Source organism: Thermoascus crustaceus (assembly GCF_041956765.1).
Source record: "Thermoascus crustaceus strain CBS 181.67 unplaced genomic scaffold VTN00scaffold_12, whole genome shotgun sequence".
Classification (NCBI taxonomy): Eukaryota; Fungi; Ascomycota; class Eurotiomycetes; order Eurotiales; family Thermoascaceae; genus Thermoascus; species Thermoascus crustaceus.
Genome location: NW_027192538.1, coordinates 392034 through 415541, shown reverse-complemented (window position 1 = coordinate 415541; position 23508 = coordinate 392034). Strand labels below are relative to the sequence as shown.

Below are 23508 nucleotides of genomic sequence, written 5' to 3'. Positions count from 1 at the left end.
GCAACCAGGCGGCTTGGGGCGAGGAAAAGGTTCAGAATGGTCAAAGACGGGATTAGGGACTAATAGGGGCTTCTGCCCAAGAATTGGGGTCTGTCATAGCCGGAAGGCTCGGTATGGACGTTAAACTTGATTATAATAATAATAATAATAATAATAATATGTTTTTTTATTATGAAAAGCCTTTATACTACTCCTGCATGGCCCCTCCATGTCTTCAAACCTGCAGAGCGAAGCAAAAGTTGTCAGCTTTTTGAAAAATATTAAATTTTCTGATGAGATCTGCTCAGGTCTATCCCATCCGATGCTATCTATTCCCTCCCAAACAGCAGATAAAATCGGTCACCACATTTGTTCCTACTACCATCAGGCAGCTCTGAAAGATAGTCATATGAAGCCAACACGCACTCTTCTCTGTTTGGACTACTCTGTTCTTTCAAGGCTCTCGCATCTCAAGTTCAGCTTTCGCGACGGGACGGTCAACCCTATCTCCGCTGGTTTGTGGGGAGACGTTGAACTAGTGTGGTGATCTGACTCGATCCAGCTGCTGCAAACATGGAGATTCTCTATCATGTTGTAACGTAAGTGTGAGTTGATCAGGGTATAATTACTCTATTATTTTCGTTTTAACATTCTATCAACCGGAACTTAATCAGTACTGGTTGCAAATAGATGTCATGGCACCTTCCTGTGGTCAAGTAGGCATTTATAATCTACATGTCTAAATATTCCTTCTATTCCTTCTATTCCCATTTATGATAAGTTTAGATTCCCTGAACGTCAATGATTCTGCATATACTGAGCACCTCGTGAAAAGAGAGGGATTGCAATTTTAGATAAAGGAGCATTGTGTCGCAGACGACGAGAGTTCGTAACCGAGAAGAAAGGAAATCATATGCCAAAGAAGCTCCGCGTATCGCACTATCGCCAAAGACGTAGGACTCCATGCGGCATGGGGACTATTCTGTGCTCAGGAAGGCTTCGACGGCTTTCCAGCGTCTTATCACCCACGTCATGGTCCTGCTACAATTTTCCCTCTACAGCCAAGTGCGGCGCCAGGGCTCCCCCCAGGTTACATGATAGGCCAACTTGTACGACTAGTGGCAGAGCAAATGACGGGTCAGATAAGGTGTCGAATAGGTGAAACAGCAGGTCAACTGGAAGATTGTCTAGTAGATACTTAGACCAATGATAAATTTTGAATGGGAGGTCTGCCGACATGTCGAATGCTATGTTGATGTAGGTTAATTTAGTTGGACACTAAGTTAACCGAGGATTGAACGTGTATCAAATGATGTAAGAGAAGCGGAAGATACCTGTCTCGGAATACATAGAGGTTTTGACCATACGTGTAAACCCAGACTCATCCAGACACTAGGTAAATAATAGAATATGAGAGCCTAGACCTTGTGATAAATCAAATGGCAGAATGCATGTTTGTAGCATATACAGAGGAGGGCCGGGGACCATTGGCGAGCTTCTGGAAGTTTCATCTGCACGAAACTGTCCGAGGGTGGATGCCCACACGTGGCCCGTCGGGGAAACTTTGGCACGGAACATTTATCAGCAGCGGGATCTCTTATATAATGCGCGCCTCGGCGATAACCATATTCGTGAGCGACCCAAGATTGACGACCAGACTTCCCCACAGCAATGACGTATGAAGGCCCTGGGAAAAGCGGTAACGCTGCCGTCACCACTGCTCTCCCGCGTCGAAGTCGATCAATGGAGTCTATAAAGATCTCCCCGCCTCGACCCTCTCCGCTGGGAGTAAACAGGAGCTTGGACGCAAGATAAATCAGAGAAAAGAAGAGCTATCAAAATGGTATCTGCGATGATGAAGCAATGGACTGTTTCGGGCACCGACCAGGGCTTTGACGGCCTGTCCTTTGGCGAGGCGCCCGTCCCCAAGGTTGGCGAGCATGAGGTCCTGGTCAAGCTCCAGGGTGCCTCTCTCAACTACCGTGATCTCATCATCCCTAAGGTGCGTTTTGATAGCCCCAGACTCATATATTTGCATTGTACGCTAACGCGTCTATCCCTTTATGTAGGGAATGTACCCTTTCCCTCTCGATCTGCCCGTGGCTCCCGGCTCGGACGGTGCGGGTGAAGTCGTCGAAGTCGGCTCCAAGGTCACCCACTTCAAGCCGGGAGACAAGGTTGTGACTCTCTTCAACCAGGGACACCAGTTCGGTGACATCGACACGCATGCCGCGAAGACTGGTCTCGGTGGTGTTTTTGATGGAACCCTGCGTCAGTACGGTGTCTTCAACGAGGCAGGCTTGCTTCACGCCCCCAAGAACCTCAACGCCCTTGAGGCTGCCACCCTTACCTGCGCTGGTCTCACCAGCTGGAATGCGCTGTATGGCCTTAAGCCGCTGAGGCCTGGCCAGACTGTGCTGGTTCAGGGAACCGGTGGTGTCAGTATGTTTGCTTTGCAGGTACGATCACCGCAACTCGGACGTTTCACTCTTTGCCCAGGCTGACATTACTTCGACACCAGTTCGCCAAAGCTGCTGGCGCAAAGGTTATCGCCACGACCTCGTCCGATAAGAAGGCAGAGACCCTAAAGAAGCTCGGGGCCGACCATGTGCTCAACTACAAGACTGACCCGAACTGGGGCGAGACGGCACGCAAGCTCACCCCTGATGGTGAGGGTGTGGACCACGTCATCGAAGTTGGCGGTCCAGGCACGCTGGAGCAGAGCTTGAAGTGTATCAAGTTTGAAGGAGTGATCAGCTTGATTGGATTCCTTGGCGCTAAGGATCCGAGGGGCCAGCCGGGAATCATGGACGCTCTGAGCAGGATTTGCACGATCAGAGGCGTGTACGTGGGAAGCAAGCAACTGATGCAGGATATGATCCGTGCTATTGAGGCCAATAACATCCACCCAGTTGTGGACCAGAAGGTCTTCTCTCTTGAGCAGACAAGAGAGGCTTATGAATACATGGTAAGTGTCCCAGAGTGTTCTACTTGCAGTCGGACAGATATACTAACATTTCGGGGTACAGTGGGCTCAAAAGCACTTCGGAAAGGTTACGATCAAGATCGACTAAACTACATATCCGGAGTTTGGTGTCAGCATAGATTTGAGGAGCAAACCTCATTTCCTGCGATGGAATTGGTGCTCCTTGATAGAATAGATGTTCAGTCAGCTAGAATAGATGAGTTATGCGTTGTTCACAAAAATATGAAAATTATAGAATATCTTAATTATAGTCAAACAGAACCTTTCCTCATAGGCTTGTAGAACTAGAGGTATTAAATATATATATATCCGTCATGGTCCTTCCCGAAGCAGCAGAACCAAATATTAGGTACGGACCAACTCCGAAGGTTTTAGAGTCTGCCGGATCATGTTATTGTCCACGATATGGATAAACACAATAGGAAAAACACAGTGGAGATGATGAGGGGAAAGACTATGTAGAAGCTTCGGATGAGGGGACACCGTCCAAGCACATTCACCGCCCTGCTCCACCAGGGCAGGAACAGCTCATCATACATCATGTGGCAACCACCCGCCACTCTCGTCCTCGTACGCCCCTGTCCTGGCGTGTCATATATCCTTTAACCTCTCCAGTCTTTCAATCTTAATAAGTTTTTTACTCTTCCCCAGTCGTATTTCTGTTTCCATCCTGTTTTACCTGGTGGTTCGAGTAACTTGACATCAGTTCTTCAAGATGTCTACTTCGCGGGGTAGAGCTACTCCGAGCCAACCAACAGGTGGAGATGGCAAGCCGCAGAAACCCTCACAGATCAAATTCATACGCCCCGCGCAGATGAGTTTGTTTGCCAGGGTGACAAGTTATCCTCCTTTGGGACAGGTGACATGTGTAGAACAGATACAAAAAGCCTTGAAATCGGAGGACGATGATAAGGTGAGCTTGAGCTTCTCGTGTACTGTACCATCATTGGGGAACTGCGCGGCATATCACCTGATTTCTTGCTTACTTTTGTATTGCATTTCTCTTTTCGCTTCCTTGCATATTCAGAAATGTATTTCCTTTACGCCTAGGCCTATGCTTAAGGTTCCTTGATGTTATGCGTCTCGAAAACGATAGTCTCTGCCTTTGTGATTTACTATTAGCATTGGAACAGCACTTCGTGTGCTATTCACTGGAGTGTTGCCTCTAAATGCTAATATTATGTAGCTTCGCTTTACAGTTGTGCTTGAATCGAGCAGGTCTTTCCCAGAGCAAACATGGGAAGTCCAGATCTGGCACAACATCGGGAACAGCAATAATTGGGGCGCTCTACCCCTCAAGAAGTGTCCTCCATCTTTCACCCCTATGGTGACAGGCCGCCCTATTGAAGACAGTTACTATCGCTATACCTTTTCGGAGGAAATCAGCCTACCTACTTCTGGAGGATATGCGAGATTTACTGTTCGATACAGGACAAGCTCGGATGCTCAATGGCAATGGGCAAACCAACAGCGTCCTGTGAATGATGGTGAGATTGTGTTCGCCCCTAGGAAACCGAAGATTGATCCATCAGCAACCCCGGGAAGGGAGGAGCTCAGTAAGTACATTGATGGCCTCGCAAGTGGGCTCGACATTCAACCTCGGAAGAGCGAAGCTCCAGGTTCAATTCTATGGAGCATCTCAGGAGATGTGGAAGCTTCCAAAGAGAGCCAGTCCGGTATCAGAAAGCTCACCCTAGGGACGCCTTCATCGTCCGTTCGGAATTTCTCTCTTGTACGGGTCTGGAGTCCCTGGCTTGCCCCAAGACATGGCAAGAATACCTTCAGATTAACGGAAGATGCAATATTATGCTCGTTCCTTCGAACAGATGGACTCCACCTCGTTCTTCTAGCCATCTCGGGAGTCAATGACGTTTTGACCATTTTCCAGTCCGGTGAAAAAGGAGAGATAGTTATAGAAGCCAAGAACGACAACCGGGAGAATTCGAAATTCCAGATCCTAGCTTCAGTTGCTGAAAGCTTTGAGGTAGCAAACTGTGCTTTGGTGTATGAAGCACGGAAGGTAGTAAGGGCATCGCAGGAGGAAGCGACGACTCCGACCACTTCGAAGCCTGCAGTACCTGACTCTCCTCCCGGAGATGACATCGTACTAGTGGAGAGAGATCCGAGGGTACAATGGCTGTCAAATTGGTATGATGGCTTGACCTATTGCACCTGGAACGCTCTAGGGCAGAACTTGACGGAACAGAAGATCCTGAATGCTCTGGATACATTGAAATCAAATGGGATCAATATCGTCAACCTGATAATCGATGACAACTGGCAGACATTGGACAATGCAGGCGAATCGCAATTTAAGCGCGGCTGGAGACACTTCGAGGCAAATCCTGAAGGCTTTCCCGAAGGACTGAAACATACCGTTGATGCAATCCGCCAACGTCACCCAGACATTGAACATATCGCTGTCTGGCATGCACTGATGGGGTACTGGGGTGGGATCTCTCCAGACGGCGAACTTGCGAGGAAATACAAAACAAAGGAAGTAATAAAGAAAGACCCTGTTGCAGGAGGGACGATGTTGGCCATCGATCCAGGCGACATACAACGGTTTTACGATGATTTCTATTCCTATCTTACTTCAGTCGGTGTCGATGCCGTTAAGACAGATGCACAATTTTTCCTCGATCTTCTCGAAGATCCAGATGACCGGAAACGATTCACGACTGCTTATCAGGATGCTTGGTCTATTGCTTCGCTGAAGCATTTTAGCACCAGATCCATCGCGTGCATGTCGCTGACGCCGCAACTAATCTTCCACTCTTACATGCCAACAAATAAACCGAGCATCCTGCTGAGAAACTCTGATGACTTTTTCCCTGATGTCCCAGAGTCGCATCCTTGGCATGTCTTCTGCAACGCGCATAATGCACTTTTGACACGATACCTGAACGTCATCCCGGACTGGGATATGTTCCAGACCAGCCATGCTTACGCCTCCTTCCACGCAGCTGCACGAAGTGTCTCAGGCGGTCCAATCTACATCACTGACGAGCCTGGAAAGCATGACCTCGACATAATTAATCAGATGACTGCACCAACCCCGCGCGGCAATACGGTCATTCTTCGCCCAAGCGTGCTTGGACGCACTTTGGATGTTTACCACGACTATAATGAAGGAAACACGCTCAGAATCGGTACCTACACAGGATGGGCAAGAACAGGAAGCGGTATCTTGGGGCTTTTCAACATCAGCTCCGCGGATGTGTCTTCGCTCATACCACTGATTGACTTCCCGGGGATCCACACTGACACCGATGGGCCATATATCGTCCGCGCGCATACCAGCGGAAAGATCACAGAGATGATGCAACCAAAGGCCCAGAACGCATTCATCGCAGTGTCACTGGAACCTAAAGGCTGGGAGATCCTCACAGCCTATCCAACCCGCTCATTCACCTTGCCAGGAAGTCGAGGCTGTACTGCCGGCGACGGTCTCACGCATGTCGCTATTCTGGGACTTCTCGGCAAGATGACCGGTGTCGCGGCCGTGGCAAGCTCGGATATCTTCATGGTAGAGAATGGACGGCTTCGCTTCGACATCAATCTGAAGGCACTGGGGACGTTAGGCATCTACTTATCGGACCTGAACCGCAAGACTATCGACAAGAATTTCATGGTGACGCTCTCTGGGAGGTCTGTTCCGAGAAAGACGGTCTGGAAGGAGCGCGGTGACGATTCCAAGGTCCTTGCGATTGATGTCTTGGCTGCATGGAAGGCTCTAGGATTGAGCAGTGGATGGAGTAATGAGGTGGTTGTGCAGGTGTTTGTCAGTTGAGGGAGACTTGGTGCGGCGTAGGACCTACTTGGATACATATTAATTTTGAACCTGAAATGCCTTGTCACGACATTTGGGCGTTGCAATTCATTTTACTATGTGATGACGGCGGCCTCCATATTTACAGTCCTATTAACATCTAGCTACGGACAGACCCCCTTTATGGTTACTTGACATGTTGGAATGACAAGAATGACGAATAGGCAAATTCCCTGGTTATGGGACTACTCTTGGGAGAGAAGCTGGTGCCTGGATGAGGACAGCAGAATTCTATCTCGCTCCTGGTGAAGAGAACATATAGAACAGGCAACTCTAAGGTCTGCGAAGAGTGATGAAATGACGATTGGTGTATGCAGGAGCGATTAGTTCCTTATTCTCGAAAATCTTTTTTAGGCACGAACTGTTCTCACCGACAGACATCGACTTCCAGAAATATGTCCCGCGCTCTCTTCCCGGGATGCTCCGGAAGCAGCCGACGGAACAAGAACCCGGCTTTGCTGTCTGGGGTTGGTGGGGATGCGGGGAAGCTTGTTTGCGGAGAACGATCGCGTGGCATTCTGCAATCCTGTCCTGCGGCTGAACCACAAGCTCGGGCGAAGAAAAAAGCATTAGCCGCCCATCAAGATCTTCCCCTCTTTCGCATGGGGAAATTTCCCTAGTGTCTGGCCTCCCGGCCGAAAGGGGTTTGTGTGCTGCTTTCTCCGAAATTCCCATGTTTTCCGCTGGGTTGCTTTCCATCCCTTGCTTCGTTCGAGAAACGCCAACCCTTCCGTCCACCTACCTTCCCTGTCCCTTGCTAGATCTACGGTATCATAACGTCAAGATGGACAATTCCAAAGCAGACAGCGAGAAGATCGGGGATTGTGCGAAGAAGTCGCTCGAGTCTGAAATGATCGAGAACGTGGAGGATCAGAAGCTGACACGGAAGGTGCTATTCAAGCTTGACATAACGTACTGATTTCTTCCCCTCCACTGACAACAGAGATGCAATGGCTGATTATCTTTGGATATTAGGATACTTCCAATGCTTGCTCTTCTGTTTCTATGTAGCTTCCTTGACAGGACAAACGTGGGGAATGCAAAGATCATCGGTCTAGAAAGCGACATTAACATTACAGACCACCAATATGATACGGGTCTTGCGGTCTTCTACCTTACCTACATTTGCAGGTTTGTCTGTTCTTATTCTGCCAATTCGTTTTCTATTTTTTTAAGCATTCTTTTGTTTTAATATATTATCGGAATAGCGAATTGCCAAGCAATCTGGCCCTGAAGAAAGCGTCCCCGAAGATCTGGCTTCCATTGCTTGCGTTTCTCTGGGGTACCATGACCATGTGCCTTGGCTTCGTCAAAAACTATGCTGGCTTTATCGCAGTTCGTGCGATCCTTGGAGTTACGGAGGGCGGTTTGTTGCCCGGAATGGTAATTGAAAACTACCGATATATATATACGCTCTCAACTCCTGACTAGATGCTGACATGCGTTTCCCGGGAGGGTAAAGGTACTATATCTATCTTCTTTCTATAAGCGTGATGAGCTGGCCCTTCGCATTGGTCTGTTCTACACCGCCGCATCATTATCCGGTGCTTTTGGAGGTATACTTTGGGGGAGCGATATCCGTGGTTGATATAGTACTAAGATAATCTACAGGCCTTCTCGCACGTGGATTGGCCGAGATTGCTCCCAGGAGAGGTCTGGAGGGATGGCGCTGGATCTTTATCATTGAGGGTTTAATGGTAAATTGCGAATGTCCATGAGCCTCTCAAGGGATTCTTTCTTGAATGGTATCAAGCGGATACTAACAAACAATGTGTTCAGACCGTCTTCTGCGGTATCTTGAGCTTTATCGCCCTTCCGAACAGTATCGAAACTGCTTCATTTTTGGCCCCTGAGGAGCGCGCATTTGCCCGGAGACGGTTGATGCAGGACCAGCCGTTGTCTAGGTTAGAGGGGAGTGGGTGAGTGAGACACTTAATTATCCCATCCCTAATCCTACTTGTTTATTCTGTGCTAATATGAGGCACAGTGGCTTGCAGGAGGAACATGAGACCCTGCGCTGGTCCGAAGTTCGTCGGGGTATTCTCGACGTTCGGATGTGGTTGACTGCAACGGCATACATGGCGATCTTGTGCGGGTTGTACTCGTTCGGTCTCTTTGTACGTCAAATTTGAACTTTTTTCATTAGACCACTGGAACAGTACACTAATTCTTTACTTAGTTGCCAACAATCATCAACGGTCTAGGATTCGCCAAGAATCCTAATGATGCTCAACTATGGTCTGTCATACCGTATGCTGCGGCTAGCATTGTGACAGGTAAGCACGCACTTACGCACCTTCTATTTATCTATTGCTCCGCAATATCCATAGCCAGAACCACTCATCTGTGTACAGTAATCTGCTCCATAATCTCCGACCGCCTCCGCCTCCGTGGCGTCATCATGCTCTTCGTCCTCCCCATCGCCATCGTCGGCTACGGGGTGATTGCCAACGTCCACTCGGAGAAGGTCAAATACGGGATGACTTTCCTCATGTCGATCGGCATGTACGGCAGTATCCCCTGCATCCTGGTCTGGAACTCGAGCAACTCTGCGGGCCACTACAAGCGCGCGACGACGTCGGCGATGCAGTTGGCGATTGCGAATTGTGGGGGGTTCGTTGCTAGTAAGTCTGAGTCAATTGACAATACGATTCCGTTTCACTGTCCAGGAGTTCTTGGAATTTCTAAGGTTTTTATCGGAAACTGACGCTTTCCGAAACCTTCCACAGCTTTCATATACCCGAAACGAGAAGGCCCACAGTATCGCAAGGGACATCTGGTCGTTTGTGCAATGCTTGCGTTTGCGTGGTGCATGTATGTTCTTTCCCTCCTGATCATCGATATCTCAACTTTTCTATAATACTTGTGCAATGTATATAGATCATACTAACCAGTTGAATTTCTAGGATCCTATCTAATGTTCTCTACTGCGCAAAGATCAACCGCGACAAGGCGAATGGTAAATACGACCAATACGCAGGTTATAATGATGATAGAGATCCCGAGTTTAAGATGGTGCTATAATAATAGAGAGATTTACACACCATGTTTAATGTTCTGCTCTAGTCTTGTTCGTTGTGGGCGGTTGGTTGGGTCAGTGGATGAGTGGATTATTGATGATATTGAGAAAGTGTATATATGTTCCTGAACAGCGTGCTGAACATGTGGAGATATCATTGCTTTTGCAGTAGGTAATAATGTTTAGAGTGCGGGATAGTAATTACAATGGTGTTCCAGCCGCACTCAATCGCAAAGTTTCAATTTCTTCCGGCAATTCTCTGAGCGACTCTGCCAAGGTGTGTGTGTCTGGCACTGCTTCCCATGGATGATAGTAGGGAAGCTGCATTCCACACAAGCGGATTGTCTGTACCCAAGTTCCATAGCCCCTTGTAACCTTCAGGGCCTTTGAAACAACCCCAACATGGTGTTCATATGTCCGTTGTTTCAAAGTCATCTCCAAAGCCAGGTATGATTCCACCCAGTCTTCTTCTGCCAGTGTTTCCCAAAGACACAGGTTCAGTTCAGTTAGTTTTAGAAGATGTCTGAGAGCAGCAGACAACGAAGCCAGGTCTGCACCATTCTCTACAATATCACGCTGCTCTTCGCACATGCGGCTTAAAGTGTCATAAATCAAAATATATGGGATACACGAGCTAGCGGATATCCATCGTCGTACATGTCTTTGGACTCCTCCACGTAGCTCTCAAGAAGGAGAATATCGGACTTGAAATGTTCAAAATCCATGATCTCTGGACAAGTATAAGTAGTTGTATGAATGCATATCATGAAGATACTCACCAGGTTTTAGGAGTTCCGAAACATCATAAGTAAACGAAATGACATATTGACTGATATTAGACTTTGAAAAGCATCGTAGTTCATCAATCCCAGTATAGGAGAATGCAAATTTGACTTGCGGAACAGGGAAGGTAAGCAGACTTCTCTTAATCGATTTTCGGGAGCCACTAGCGGGTTTTGTAGAGACAAATTTACCAGGTTTCCAACCGCGGTTTCTGACTGGTTTTGACCCTGCCAATGGACGATCAGAGGTATTTCCTCTTGTAGCATGCCATGTCAGATGTGGCTTTACGGGACGCTTCATACTGCATGGAGCCTGACGTCGGGCCATTCACTCCCAAAATTACTGTCAGGCTGAAGTCGCGCTGCAGACAAATGTGGGAGCCTTTTTGATATAGCTGGCTTTCCGAGATGGATAAATAAATGGCACATGGCGGAGCCTCAGTATGTGGATCTTTATATGTAGTACGGAGTACCGACCCACTGCGTGATCCTGTGATGTAAGTAGACGACTTATTGCGCTTTATGACTGTTACGATTTAAGCTTCATGTCATCGTCATCCAAAATTGCGGTTCACCTTTAATCAACTAGTTGCGCTCTTGATTTCGGGCGCCGCTGCGTTCCCCCCGGATCGCCCACCAAAGTTCTCTAGCTGGTTTCCACTGCTCTCAAAGAGAACTTACGGCGCAGACGTATCTTCTTCGACATGCAACAAGACCCTCACCGTCTACCGCGACGCACTGTACAACCCAGACCGGGACTATCGCGCTGCCACATGCGCCTGGCACCAGCAATGCATGCTCAACCATCTCCGAGAGGACATCAAAGCGCGGATGAGCAGCGCCAGCGTGCTGTTGGGTCTGACGCCCGGTCTACTCGCGAGCCTGGCCCCTAGAGTCGCGGAGATATCCGTTCTTTCTGTGGAACGTCCGATCCTGACCCTGCTACTCTCGTTCGGATCTGCCGCAGTGTACCCGACGCGAGTTCTCCATTACGAGGACGTGATTGAGATGCTCAAGGAGACGACACTCAAGGAGACGACCGAGTCACCTTCGTTCGAATGGGTCCAAGGCCCGTTTCAGCGTGAGGCTTTCATCAGCGGCGCTGAGTATCTACTGGCGTCACTTGCAGTGGTAAACGTCATTTACACTTCCTTCGAGCTTGGCGTGCGAACCATTATTAGTTTCAACTGCGTCAGCTCTGTCTTCCCGTTGGTGTGGACGTTGCTCCCAATCTTTGTCCATCTCCCTGCGGTGTTGGCTTTCCGGTAGATGGACAAAAGCAGCAGATCCACTGAAAAGGAGATAACATTCACGAAGAAGGTTAAGGCCTCCCTGGCCGATGAGGTGACCTTGTGCTTGACCCGGAAGAAGAGACACATCAGCGACTTCAAGCCTTCGGTGGTCACGGTGGCTCTCAACTATCTTGCCACGGGCATGGGTTTCTTGTATGGAACCTGTGGAATCTTCATCTTCTCATCCTTGCTGTTCATCAAGACGCTGGATACGGTGACGGTCATTCTGCGGTATATGGCTTCTTCGGTGATTTGTCGGTTCATTCTGATGTTTGAGATTCATGGGATTAAAAATGCTCGGGGTAGGCAGCGGAATACTTTAACAACAGATGAGACAGCTGATATGGGTAACATGAGAAATTCAAGGGGTAGCTATGACATGATACCTATGGAGGTACTCTGTAGGTGTTAGTCAGACATACTTCGTGATTTGCTAGGTGGTTCGTCTTGGCGCAAATGGAAATTGAAGGAAATTTCATAGTCCTGTCGCTTCTGAAGAACTACCTTGGAAAGATAAAAGCCAAGGCAAACAGCCAGTCTCCAAGATGCTGTCAATCACGAAGACACAAAGCCACTATCGCGGGGACGTTGTATCTCGAAGCACGGTCGGTGCTCGGCGTACCCGCTGCGACCCATGGGCCCCACCACGTGGATCGGTACTAACCCTTTCCGGACCAGAACCGCAACATAGATTTTCCGACAAAAAAGTACTCCAGTATCAGCGTCGAGTTATCGGAGTTTGGAGATAGAGCAGAGCGCGGAATACCTCCAGCACACTTGCTAGTCTAGTGGATTGGCTTCTGGAGTTTTATTTGCATATTCCTATCCTCCGTCTGGCCCAATGTGGCCGCAGCAATTGGCGCGCCGGAGCGCCAAGTGCCTCCGCATGCCTTCTTCCTCCATCGCCGCCGCCGCTTTCCGCCTGCCATGTGGCCGGTGCAGCTATACAAGAGTAGCAGACGCCGCGCGCATACGGTCATTCCATTCGAATGGTGCCCGTCGACCGACAGCTTCCGTTACGGAAAATGGGACGATTAGTCAGATCCAGAAGAGATGGATAACGCAGGCATATCTCCAGAGGCAGAGGGATGCGGAGAAGCAGTGGGCAGAGTTTGCGAAGGAGATCAAAGAGGGGAAGAGGAAGAGCTTTGTCGAGCACTTGGAGGAGAGAGAGTTGATATACCAGGTCGTTGGGTTCGTGGATTCTATACCCCTGTTCTTGAGGGGCTTTTTTGTGCTCCCTCTGCACTATGATTGTTGGACGTTCGGACTGACTCGACCTTTTTTCCGGATGGTTGCAGAGAACGGGATCTTCTACATAAAATATTCACGGAGAAGAGGGTCGGTCTGTACGCTGGAGTCGACCCTACTGGCCCTTCCCTACACGTTGGGCACATGTTGCCCTTCATGGTTTTGGCGTGGGGTTATGTTTGGGGGTTGCCGGTTCACTTCCTGGTGAGTGTGCCCTCTATCGATGGGATGTCGTCTTATTGAACTGCTCGGCAGTTGACCTGACATGAGGCAGCTCGGTGGCGCCACAGCCCGAGTCGGTGACCCAACAGGCAGACTTCAAGGACGGGAGGCTCAGCATTCCTCGGTGCGCAAGGCCAACATGGCGAACATGCACATGCAGCTGAAGAAGCTGGGTGCCACCATTGAGAAATATGGTGCCAAACATGGATACAAGAGGGATAAGATATGGAAGCGGGCCCTGACCAACAACAACGTCTGGTGGAACAACACTACGCTCCAGGAAGTGCTTCGGGATCTTGGTCAACATATCCGGTTAGGCCCTATGCTGGGGAGAGATACGTAAGTTGGTGTCTTACTCTGTTATCTTCAACACCAAGGTCAATTATTGACGAGGATCGTTGGACTTGTTTAGGGTCAAAAACCGGTTAACTAAAGGCGACGGCATGTCTTTTGCCGAGTTCACCTACCCGCTTATGCAGGCATGGGACTGGTGGAGACTGTTTCAGAAGGGTGTCCAGGTCCAAGTTGGAGGCTCTGACCAGTTCGGAAACATTCTGTTTGGAATGGATGCCGTCAAGGCCATCAGCAAGAATACCGCCATCGAGATCTTACGGAAACCATTGGACGATGATCTTGACAAGCCAATCGGTCTTACGACGCCACTTCTCACTACACCATCTGGAGAGAAGTTTGGCAAGTCTGCCGGAAATGCGATCTGGCTCGACAAGGACATGACGCCTACTTTTGACCTCTATCAGGTACTCATCTTTTACTACTCGTCTCGTGGTGGTTGGATATCCATTTTTCACTAACTCGATTCCAGTTCTTCGTGCGGACGCCTGACGCGGACGTCGAGCGCTATCTAAAGATGTTCACATTCCTACCCATTCCCAAGATCAAAGAAATCATGGAAGAGCAGACCAGGGATCCATCCAAGCGCGTTGCCCAGCACGCGCTCGCCCGAGAATTCGTGGAGCTCATCCACGGAGAACTAGAAGCTGAGGCCGCAGCACTGCAGCACCGCCAGCTCTTCCGACCCCGATCATCAACGGCGGAACCTACTCCGGCCCCTGCGGCCCCTACGACGCCCACTGTCCCACCGAACTACGCCAACTCACCGTATGCCAGCTTCGCGAACCCGCAGGCTGGCAATAAATTCGCCTCTCAGACGAACTTCTACAACATGCCAAGCGTCAACGTGACTCTCCCCAGATCGCTCGTCTACAACCAGCCCTTCCACAAGGTCCTCTGGTCCGCCGGCCTGGTGACCTCGAAGAGCGAAGGCCACCGCATCATCGCGAACAAGGGCGCCTACGTTGGCAGCCGGCCTGACGACACCGGAGAGATGCCAGACGACCTGCAATTCACGCCGATCAAGACGTGGCCGGCGGAGAAGACGCAGGAATTCGTCATCGAGGGCAACCTGCTCATGTTGAAGCTGGGCAAGTGGAAGTTCAAGATGGTGAGGATTGTCAGCGACGAGGAGTTCAAGGAAAGGGGTCTCACGGCGCCTGGATGGGAGGAGATCATCAACCGCGAGAAGGTGAACGAGGGGCAGGAGAAAGAGGAGGAGAAGAAGCAGGAGAAGAAGAACGAGGAGAACGATCAATGAGTGTGAGTTAGCTGCCAGCCAGCCAGTCGGCATATCCTGTTCTGTCTTTTCCAGACACGATTTGATTTGATACCTCTGCTCCAAATCTCATGTATTTCTAGACATCCACCTTCTACCATGTACTGTACAAGTAACGAAATGCTGGATCTAGCGAAGCGGTGTTTCTGCTTCGCGGATTGATGACTGTAAAATAAAAAGTGATTCCCCATTCAAAATTGGAGTTCTGATGGCATTTGCAAATAGCAGTATCTCGACAAGCCCTTTCTCCAATCCGGAACTTTTGACACATAATGCTGTGCAGTATAAAGCGCATTTCCTGTTGTATTTACCAACATCGTTGTGGGTACTGTTACCAGACCCCCGCGTCACACATTCTAAAATTCTCCCCATACCACTCCCCAGTCATGGTCACTAGCAGTGTATATCTCCGTTCTCCCCCTTGGCCTTGCCTCTCCTTCCATCGCTCTACCGCCTGTTCGAAGTCGTCCAGCCAGCCCTCCGTGATTCCAATCTCCAACCGCTGCCAATCCCGGCTGGACGCAAGCATGTCCCACGGTCGAAACAACCGTTCCGCCACATCTTCTGTGATCGTGCCCACCTGGTTCTCCAGAGAGCCCTTTGGTTGAAAGAAATGCGAAAGACGCAATCTGCGCAGACCAAGGTAGTCGTTTTGCAGGAGTTCGAAGATCGCGTCGTATATCCCCCAATGCTTATCTGTCATAGCGGATGGCTGGCCCGCGCCTGTTCCATAAAGTAGGTCCAGGGAAGTAAGACGGGCCAGATGTCTTGGTGGGATGAGCTTTGGAAGTCGGAGCAGTTGCACGTTGTGGTACAGAAGAAAGGTAATACTCCCGTAAAGAATGGGGAGCACTTCACAATATCTTTTTTGCCCGTTTGAAACAGACCCCAAATTGTCAGCTTTTAGACAGTCTCTCAAAGATTAGGACTTGGAGGATGTTGCTGCCTTACGCAATCCGACAGGTCCTCAGCAATCCTGTCCCCTCCAACGGTCGATCGAACTCCGTCTTTTTCGATTTCATTAGACAACGATCACCGGGGAACCGGTCCCCATCACACACGCGGTGCTACCACCGCCATCTCCATCGCTGCACGGCTCTGCCATTCTCGTATCCGCATACTTCCCCATATGAAAACTCAATATGGATGGCCCTACCGCCAAACAGGAACATGTATATGGTTTCGCGGATCTCGAAGGGCAGGCCGTGCAAAAAAGGCACATTGAGATTGGGGATTTGTCCGGTTATTTGCTCCTTCCTCCTCTAAGAAAGATGGCGTCAAGGGACGTCCTGGCGGTGGGACGGGTATCACCATACTATCGCAGCGGTCCCCATTGATCTTAGTTTTCTTGTCAATAAGAGCGGCGCGCGGTTTTGGTGTTGAGCGGCGGGTTTTGCGCCGAAACCAGTTTATAAGATGAGGTGCCATATTTGGTAAAATTTCGGGATTTGGTATTGCTGCTTCAATATAGAGTTGATCTTTGAAGAATGAGGATGAGGTGGATAGGTAGTTAAGCAACTTGTTGCCATCATGTCCTCCTCCAACGGACTTGGGGGCCAAACCCCGCTTCTCAGTCTCACTCGCTAGTTCAGCTCGTATCACCTGCCTATCTACCAAGAGGTAGGTAAGTAGGCGATTCCTCGGATGTTGCATTTTTCCTTCTGACCAACCAGATCTGAAATCTCAGTTTATTTGCTGGTGATTTCCAGAAAGCCTTTTAGTACTGTCCCACTGACAGAGGTGATGACTTGACACTGTCTTCAACCAGAATTCTTGCCTAATAGGCTTTGATAGTTCCAGGACATGGGCATCTTGCTGCTACTATACTAGCCATTTAATACAGGTTGAATAGCTAGCCTTTAAGGCAGTATAACAACCGGGCTCCTGCAAGTGGAAAAGTACTAGGAATCCCACCGGGGCCACCACCGTAGCTGTATTCATCTATATTTTTGTTATTCTTATCACAATATATTGGGTCCCTGCTAACAAGCATTAAAGACAACTGCATCTACATACCCTCACGTCCTTGATTTGGGGCTAGAATGTTATTTTGCCTTTATGAAAGTGGCAGATAATGCCCTGATTCACCATGTTACTGCAAATCATGACTTATTTATTACTTTATACTGGTCCGACTTGGGTTTGCATTATGGCTGTATCTCTTGAAAATCACTTCGATGTCTCTAGAGGTAAAAAACAAGAAAGTATCTGCTCAGGCCTTCGGGGCAAGATCCTAGCTAAATACTGGAAAAGAAGTGTACTGGTTTTAACTGGTTCCAGAACCGCCATGACCATCCGACTCTTGAGCCGCTTTCTTTTCACACCAATTGGAAAGCAATTGACGGACATCTTCATTCTCGTCTATTTCTGCCCAGTGGGCAGGAAGCATCCCATAAGCATCAGTTATTGTCGGATCTGCCCCATGATCCAACAGCCACTGGGCCGCTTTGACACCACCGACACGGGCAACCACATGGAGAAGCGTTCAACCATGCTGCAGTACTACAGCGAAAGCACCTCGTTTGTTGACATCGGCCCCGCGCCGGACCAGATGTTCCATCATCGGGATCGACTCGCTTGTCCGTCTCAATGCCGCGCGGTGAAGCACCAGGCTGTTCTCGATCCTGGCGCCATGGTCTAGAAGGATGTCGACGATCTTCGTGCTGCAGCATTGTGCTGCTACCTCATGCGGTCCGCCCGAGTTTGGGACGGGCAGGTTATCCCCCTTGATTGGATTGTCTCTGTGTCCGTTTTATCGGCAGGGCCTAGATTGGGATCCGCAACCTGAGCAAGAAACCAACGAAGCAATTTCGTCATTCTTTTCCACTACTTGCCTACTAATAGGTCAGCATATGTGGAGAAAAACCTAGTTGGGGTCGGGAAAGAGCAGAGGGGGCAAGTAAAACATACATTAGAGGACAGTATCCCCAACCCATTGGATCATTGACCCTAAATCCATGGTTTATCAAGACCTGAAAGCCTGAGGGTGATCTAGTTCCAAAGACTACGGATTGGTCCATTATGGCCCCATGCTCCAGGAGGCGTCGCATCGTCTCAACATGGTCCACTTTTGCAGCGGTCCTCAGACCGTGGGTAAGCGATCCGTCCTTGCGGTCCAGATGTTCGACCTGTGCCTGGACACGCGGGAGATCGCCTTGCCGACAGGCCTCCAGGAACGGTTCCAGGGTTGGGTCATTGCGATTTGTGAGCTCGACGGAGTGAGTTTGTGACGGCATAAAGGAGAGCAGAAATTTGGAGCCGTTGCTGCGCTGCAGAAGGAATAGAGTGATCACCGCTTAGGAGCAAGGGAGTCATGGTAAGGCGTCCTATTTAAGTAGAAGGATTGGATTTAGGGGCGAAGATTGATGACCCACTCCTTGAGTCCTTCACAGATGATCATCATGCATCATTAAGCTCAAGAGATGAACACTGCTGGAAAATACGAGACTGGGCCCCAGTTGTTCTCGGTGCACCGGTGGAGGTTCCTGAACCAAGTACATAGGATAGTCAAGCAGCTAAAAGGAAGAATATCTGCGCGCGAATTAAATGTGCCCACACCACATCTCCGTGCTCAACTAACGGGACAAAGATTTGCAGCCGGGAGCAGGTCTGTTAAAGTATTTTGAAATATCCAATGCTATAATTCAAGGGCAGGCTCTCATGGTCCAGGGTGAGAGCAGAATTTGTGTAGATGCATATTTGCAGGTATAAGATGAGATATCAGAAAGGATAGCTCTCTTGATATTAGTTTGAAAATTTAATCAAATCTCTTTAATTATCTGCTAATCTCTGATTCATGTATAGACAGAAGAGAGAAATAAATAGATAGCACAAACCTACAGACTTATGAAGGATGTTGGTGGCTCACCGCACCAGGCGTCGGGAGCGGCGGAGGAAAACCACTAAACGCGTCGAACGCGCCGCTCCGTCACGTCCCCGGCAGAACTTCCGTTCCTTTCTGGCGTCCGCCCGCAGAGCTCTCTCCATCACTCCATAGTTCCTCCTATTTCCCATTTTCTAGCCGCGTTTTAGAATAAGGGGAGCATGTCCCAATTCTATCGTTGATTTATTTCTGTCAATCCTTACTCCGCATCAGCAATGGCTAAGGGAAACGGCGCCGCATCCTCCCCGACCGCCGCGACGACGCCCGCCTCCAAAGGCCTGAAGCGCTCCACGTCCAGCATCCAGAACATGAAGAACCAGAGATCCATCCTGGGCTTCTTTCAGAAGTCTTCGCCATCCACGCCTTCTGCTGCGACGACGCGCAACAACGCGGAACCTGCGTCGTCTCCCGCACAGCGCGCCTCGGAGCAGCGCGCCTCCGGCAGTACTAATGGCGTCTCGTCGAAGGATCAGAAGAAGAAGGATGCTGCTGGGAGGGTCTCACATAACTTGACGCCCGTTCCAAGCAGTGATGTGGCGGAGCCTGAGGATGAGGAGATGGTGGATAATAAACAGGGAAGTTCTGCTGGTTCGCCTCCGCCCGGGAAGTCGACTAACAGGGATGGCGGAATACAGTCAGACGATGGAGACAAGAAAGACAAAGAGTCCGATACGCCATCGCAGAGGGTAAGTTTGATCGACCCTCGGATTGTATGCATAAAAATGCTGATTTTAGTAGAAGGCGAAGAAGGCGGTGAACTACATGGAGTCCGACTCTGAAGGAGAGGATGACGATGAGGAGATCTTCCGTCCAAGTCGGAGGACTAGTGTCCGTGGTAGGAATACAAAGAGGAGGAAGACATCCCCGGAGAGCGAAGATGAGTTCAAAGAGGATGAAGACGGTGGATACTCAGATGATGGTAAGCCTCCTTCGCACTCAGGTACTATATTGTACAATGGTATTAACTTCTTCAAGACCTGGACGACTTCATCGCACCTGACGATTCCGAAGAGGAGGTCAAAACATCTAAGAAGCGAAAGAGAGCTTCGAATGTGCAATCGCGCAAGACGGCTTCCGACCCACCCCCTCCTCCATCCGACGAAGACCTGGACTTGGACCTTCCGGATGCTCCTTCGGGCGCCGCTCAGAAATGGACGTATGACCCTGATAATTTGGAAGCTCGAAAGGAGCGCACAGCTGCTCCTGTTTCTAAGAACTCGTCCGAGACACGGAAAGAGAAGGCACATAAATCGGAGCCAGAAGAGCGGTACCCGTGGCTGGCAAACATCACGGACATGGACAGGAACCCACCTGGCCATCCCGACTATGACCCGCGTACGATCTATATCCCGCCCTTGGCGTGGAAGAACTTCTCCCCCTTCGAGAAGCAGTATTGGGAAATCAAACAGAAGTTCTGGGACACGATTGTCTTCTTCAAGAAGGGCAAGTTCTACGAACTCTACGAGAATGACGCTACCATTGGTCACCAGCTCTTTGACCTCAAGCTCACCGATAGAGTCAATATGCGTATGGTCGGTGTTCCAGAGATGAGCTTGGATTATTGGGCCAATCAATTTGTTGCCAAGGGTTACAAGATTGCTCGCGTCGATCAGTCAGAATCCGCTCTGGGCAAGGAGATGCGGGAGAGAGATGACAAGAAGGGAGGCAAGGCCGCTAAAGAAGACAAGGTTATCAAGCGGGAATTGTCCTGCGTCCTCACGGCGGGAACGCTGGTCGATGGAGCGATGCTTCAAGACGACATGTCCACCTATTGCGCCGCCATCAAGGAGGCGATTGTCAACGATCTCCCTGCATTTGGAATTGCCTTCGTCGATACTGCCACAGGCCAGTTCTTCCTGTCGGAATTCGTCGACGATGCTGACATGACCAAGTTTGAGACCTTTGTCGCTCAGACCCGGCCACAGGAGCTTCTTCTGGAGAAGTCAACTGTCTCCCAGAAGGCAATGCGCATTCTGAAGAACAATACTGTTCCGACTACGATCTGGAACCATTTGAAGCCTGGGAAGGAGTTCTGGGAAGCGGATATCACGGTGAAGGAGCTTGATGCGAGTGAGTACTTTATTTCTGAGGATGGAAACAATCTGGAGGCCTGGCCTGAGGTGCTTCGGGCGGCAAGGGACAAAGAACTGGTCATGTCCGCCTTTGGCGCTTTGCTGCAGTATCTCAGGATGCTAAAGATTGAGCGCGATCTGATCACGATTGGAAACTTCACGTGGTACGACCCGATTAAGAAGGCCTCCAGCCTGGTACTCGATGGTCAGACGTTGATCAACCTCGAGATCTTCGCAAACTCGTTTGACGGGGGCTCTGAGGGTACCCTCTTCCAGCTCCTCAACCGCTGTATCACACCGTTCGGCAAGCGCATGTTCAAGCAATGGGTGTGCCATCCTTTGATGGATGCGAAGAAGATCAATGCCAGACTGGACGCCGTCGACTCTTTGAATGCCGATCCTACCGTCCGCGATCGATTCTCTTCTCAGCTGACCAAGATGCCTGATCTCGAACGACTCATATCCCGCGTTCACGCTGGTAACTGCAAGGCTCAAGACTTCCTTCGTGTGCTCGAGGGCTTCGAGCAGATCGAGTATACCATGAGCCTGCTCAAGGACATTGGTTCTGGCGAAGGCGTTATCGGACAACTTGTTGCTTCCATGCCGGACTTGGCCCCATTGCTCGAGTACTGGAAGACTGCGTTTGACCGTACCAAGGCCAAGGATGAAGGTATCCTTGTCCCGGAACCGGGCGTTGAGGAAGACTTCGACGCGTCTCAGGAGCGCATTGCACAGATTCATAAAGACTTGGACAACCTCTTGAAGAAAGCGCGACGTGACCTTGGTTCCACCGCCATCTGCTATAGGGACAACGGAAAGGAGATCTACCAGCTCGAGGTCCCGATCAAGATCAAGAACATTCCGAAGGACTGGGACCAGATGTCTGCCACGAAGCAAGTCAAGCGTTACTACTTCCCTGAGCTGAGAATCTTGATACGCAAGCTCCAGGAGGCACAGGAGACGCACAGTCAGATCGTTAAGCAGGTCGCTGGTCGATTCTATGCCCGATTTGATGAGAACTATGCCAAGTGGCTTGCGGCTGTGAAGATCGTTGCTCAGCTTGACTGCTTGATCAGTTTGGCCAAGGCGTCTTCGTCTCTGGGCCAGCCCAGCTGCAGACCTGTTTTCGTTGATGATGAGCGGAGTATTCTCGAGTTTGAAGAGCTTCGTCACCCTTGCATGCTTCCAAATGTTGGAGATTTCATTCCCAACGACGTGAAGCTTGGAGGGGACACGGCAAATATCAACTTGCTGACTGGTGCCAACGCTGCTGGAAAGTCGACAATTCTGCGGATGGTAAGTTTCAAATATTATCCTTCTCATTTTGATGATACTAATTCAGGCACAGACCTGCGTCGCCGTGATCATGGCTCAGATTGGCTGCCATCTGCCCTGCCAGTCCGCGCGCCTGACGCCCGTTGACCGTATCATGTCCCGTCTCGGTGCCAACGACAACATCTTCGCGGCGCAATCCACCTTCTTTGTCGAACTGTCCGAGACGAAGAAGATCCTGTCCGAAGCCACCCCAAAATCCTTGGTCATCCTGGACGAGCTCGGTCGCGGAACCAGCTCCTACGACGGCGTGGCCGTCGCGCAGGCCGTCCTGCACCACGTCGCCACCCACATCGGCGCCCTGGGCTTCTTTGCAACCCACTACCACTCCCTCGCCGCGGAATTCGAAGGCCACCCCGAAGTCGCGCCGAAGCGCATGCGCATCCACGTCGACGACGAGGTGAAGCGCATTACCTTCCTGTACAAGCTCGAAGACGGTGTCGCGGAAGGCAGCTTCGGTATGCACTGCGCGTCCATGTGCGGCATACCTAGCAAGGTCGTCGAGAGGGCCGAAGAGGCTGCCAAGCAGTGGGAGCACACGAGTCGCTTGAAGGAGAGCCTCGAGCGGCGCAAGGGTGGCGGTCTCATCGGACTCGGGTGGTGGAGCGATGTCGCGTGGGCGCTGCGTGAGGCTAGTGGGGAAGATGATTCTTCCTCGAACCAGGTCTCCGAGCGGAGCCTGGAGGTTCTGCGGAAGGCCATCGAGGCTCTATGAGTGAGTATTTGCACTGCTGTATCATGCTCGTGTTTGTGGATCTAATTGCCTAGCTTTTCTTCCTTTGATCTGTCTATGTTTATGGTCTGTCTGCTGTTTATTCAATGCTTTTTTTTTGCCCTTAATGTCGGGCATGGAGTCTGGAGTCTTTTTCTTTTGTGGGTCATAATGTCCTGCTTCATTTCGGGTTCCTCTTCCTCTTGTGTGCCTTCTCCTGGGTTGCTTGTCTGTCTCTTCCCGCCAAGATTCAAGAATCTGTATTGTTAATGAAATCAGAATGGAGAAAAGAGCGACTCTAGATAGTGTGGTGGATATGGATAGGTAAATGAATAAAATGAAGACGGCAAGAATATTCACGTTTATTATCATCATATATATCTCTCTCTTTAGCTTGATGTAGACAAGTCTGCGGATGGCAGCTAAACCTCTTCTTAAGTAACCTTTCCCCCGGTTCGAATCTGTATAGAAACTACCGGCCCCAACAGGAGTGGAAGCAGGACCCTGTCGCGGCGG

The 23508-nt window shown here is 50.0% G+C and overlaps 8 protein-coding genes across 8 annotated transcripts; 6 read left to right on the top strand and 2 right to left on the bottom strand.

Annotated features, from left to right (window-relative positions):
* Nucleotides 1-1819: 1819 nt before the first annotated feature.
* On the top strand, nucleotides 1820-3053 carry VTN00DRAFT_3177 (uncharacterized protein; the record flags this gene model as incomplete). The annotated part of the gene is made up of 4 exons (XM_069429465.1): nucleotides 1820-1981; nucleotides 2049-2438; nucleotides 2501-2947; nucleotides 3009-3053. The coding sequence occupies 4 exons, from the start codon at nucleotides 1820-1822 to the stop codon at nucleotides 3051-3053; spliced, it is 1044 nt and encodes a 347-aa protein (XP_069283170.1).
* A 627-nt stretch (nucleotides 3054-3680) lies between these two features.
* VTN00DRAFT_3176 (uncharacterized protein) lies at nucleotides 3681-6758 on the top strand (the record flags this gene model as incomplete). The annotated part of the gene is made up of 2 exons (XM_069429464.1): nucleotides 3681-3878; nucleotides 4152-6758. 2 exons carry the CDS (start codon nucleotides 3681-3683, stop codon nucleotides 6756-6758), a joined length of 2805 nt encoding a protein of 934 aa, XP_069283169.1.
* Nucleotides 6759-7581: 823 nt separating this feature from the next.
* VTN00DRAFT_3175 (uncharacterized protein) lies at nucleotides 7582-9821 on the top strand (the record flags this gene model as incomplete). The annotated part of the gene is made up of 11 exons (XM_069429463.1): nucleotides 7582-7709; nucleotides 7773-7928; nucleotides 8006-8180; nucleotides 8260-8353; nucleotides 8409-8494; nucleotides 8577-8716; nucleotides 8785-8914; nucleotides 8977-9073; nucleotides 9152-9421; nucleotides 9527-9611; nucleotides 9704-9821. The coding sequence occupies 11 exons, from the start codon at nucleotides 7582-7584 to the stop codon at nucleotides 9819-9821; spliced, it is 1479 nt and encodes a 492-aa protein (XP_069283168.1).
* Nucleotides 9822-11393: 1572 nt separating this feature from the next.
* On the top strand, nucleotides 11394-11867 carry VTN00DRAFT_3174 (uncharacterized protein; the record flags this gene model as incomplete). Its single annotated transcript, XM_069429462.1, has 1 exon — nucleotides 11394-11867. One exon carries the CDS (start codon nucleotides 11394-11396, stop codon nucleotides 11865-11867), a length of 474 nt encoding a protein of 157 aa, XP_069283167.1.
* Nucleotides 11868-12731: 864 nt separating this feature from the next.
* VTN00DRAFT_3173 (uncharacterized protein) lies at nucleotides 12732-14975 on the top strand (the record flags this gene model as incomplete). Its single annotated transcript, XM_069429461.1, has 5 exons — nucleotides 12732-13084; nucleotides 13192-13345; nucleotides 13416-13702; nucleotides 13776-14121; nucleotides 14187-14975. 5 exons carry the CDS (start codon nucleotides 12732-12734, stop codon nucleotides 14973-14975), a joined length of 1929 nt encoding a protein of 642 aa, XP_069283166.1.
* Nucleotides 14976-15324: 349 nt separating this feature from the next.
* Nucleotides 15325-15696, bottom strand: VTN00DRAFT_3172 (uncharacterized protein; the record flags this gene model as incomplete). The annotated part of the gene is made up of 1 exon (XM_069429460.1): nucleotides 15325-15696. The coding sequence occupies one exon, from the start codon at nucleotides 15694-15696 to the stop codon at nucleotides 15325-15327; it is 372 nt and encodes a 123-aa protein (XP_069283165.1).
* A 1782-nt stretch (nucleotides 15697-17478) lies between these two features.
* On the bottom strand, nucleotides 17479-18229 carry VTN00DRAFT_3171 (uncharacterized protein; the record flags this gene model as incomplete). Its single annotated transcript, XM_069429459.1, has 3 exons — nucleotides 17479-17734; nucleotides 17795-17827; nucleotides 17904-18229. 3 exons carry the CDS (start codon nucleotides 18227-18229, stop codon nucleotides 17479-17481), a joined length of 615 nt encoding a protein of 204 aa, XP_069283164.1.
* An 862-nt stretch (nucleotides 18230-19091) lies between these two features.
* VTN00DRAFT_3170 (uncharacterized protein) lies at nucleotides 19092-22995 on the top strand (the record flags this gene model as incomplete). Its single annotated transcript, XM_069429458.1, has 4 exons — nucleotides 19092-19562; nucleotides 19615-19795; nucleotides 19852-22244; nucleotides 22297-22995. The coding sequence occupies 4 exons, from the start codon at nucleotides 19092-19094 to the stop codon at nucleotides 22993-22995; spliced, it is 3744 nt and encodes a 1247-aa protein (XP_069283163.1).
* Nucleotides 22996-23508: the final 513 nt, after the last annotated feature.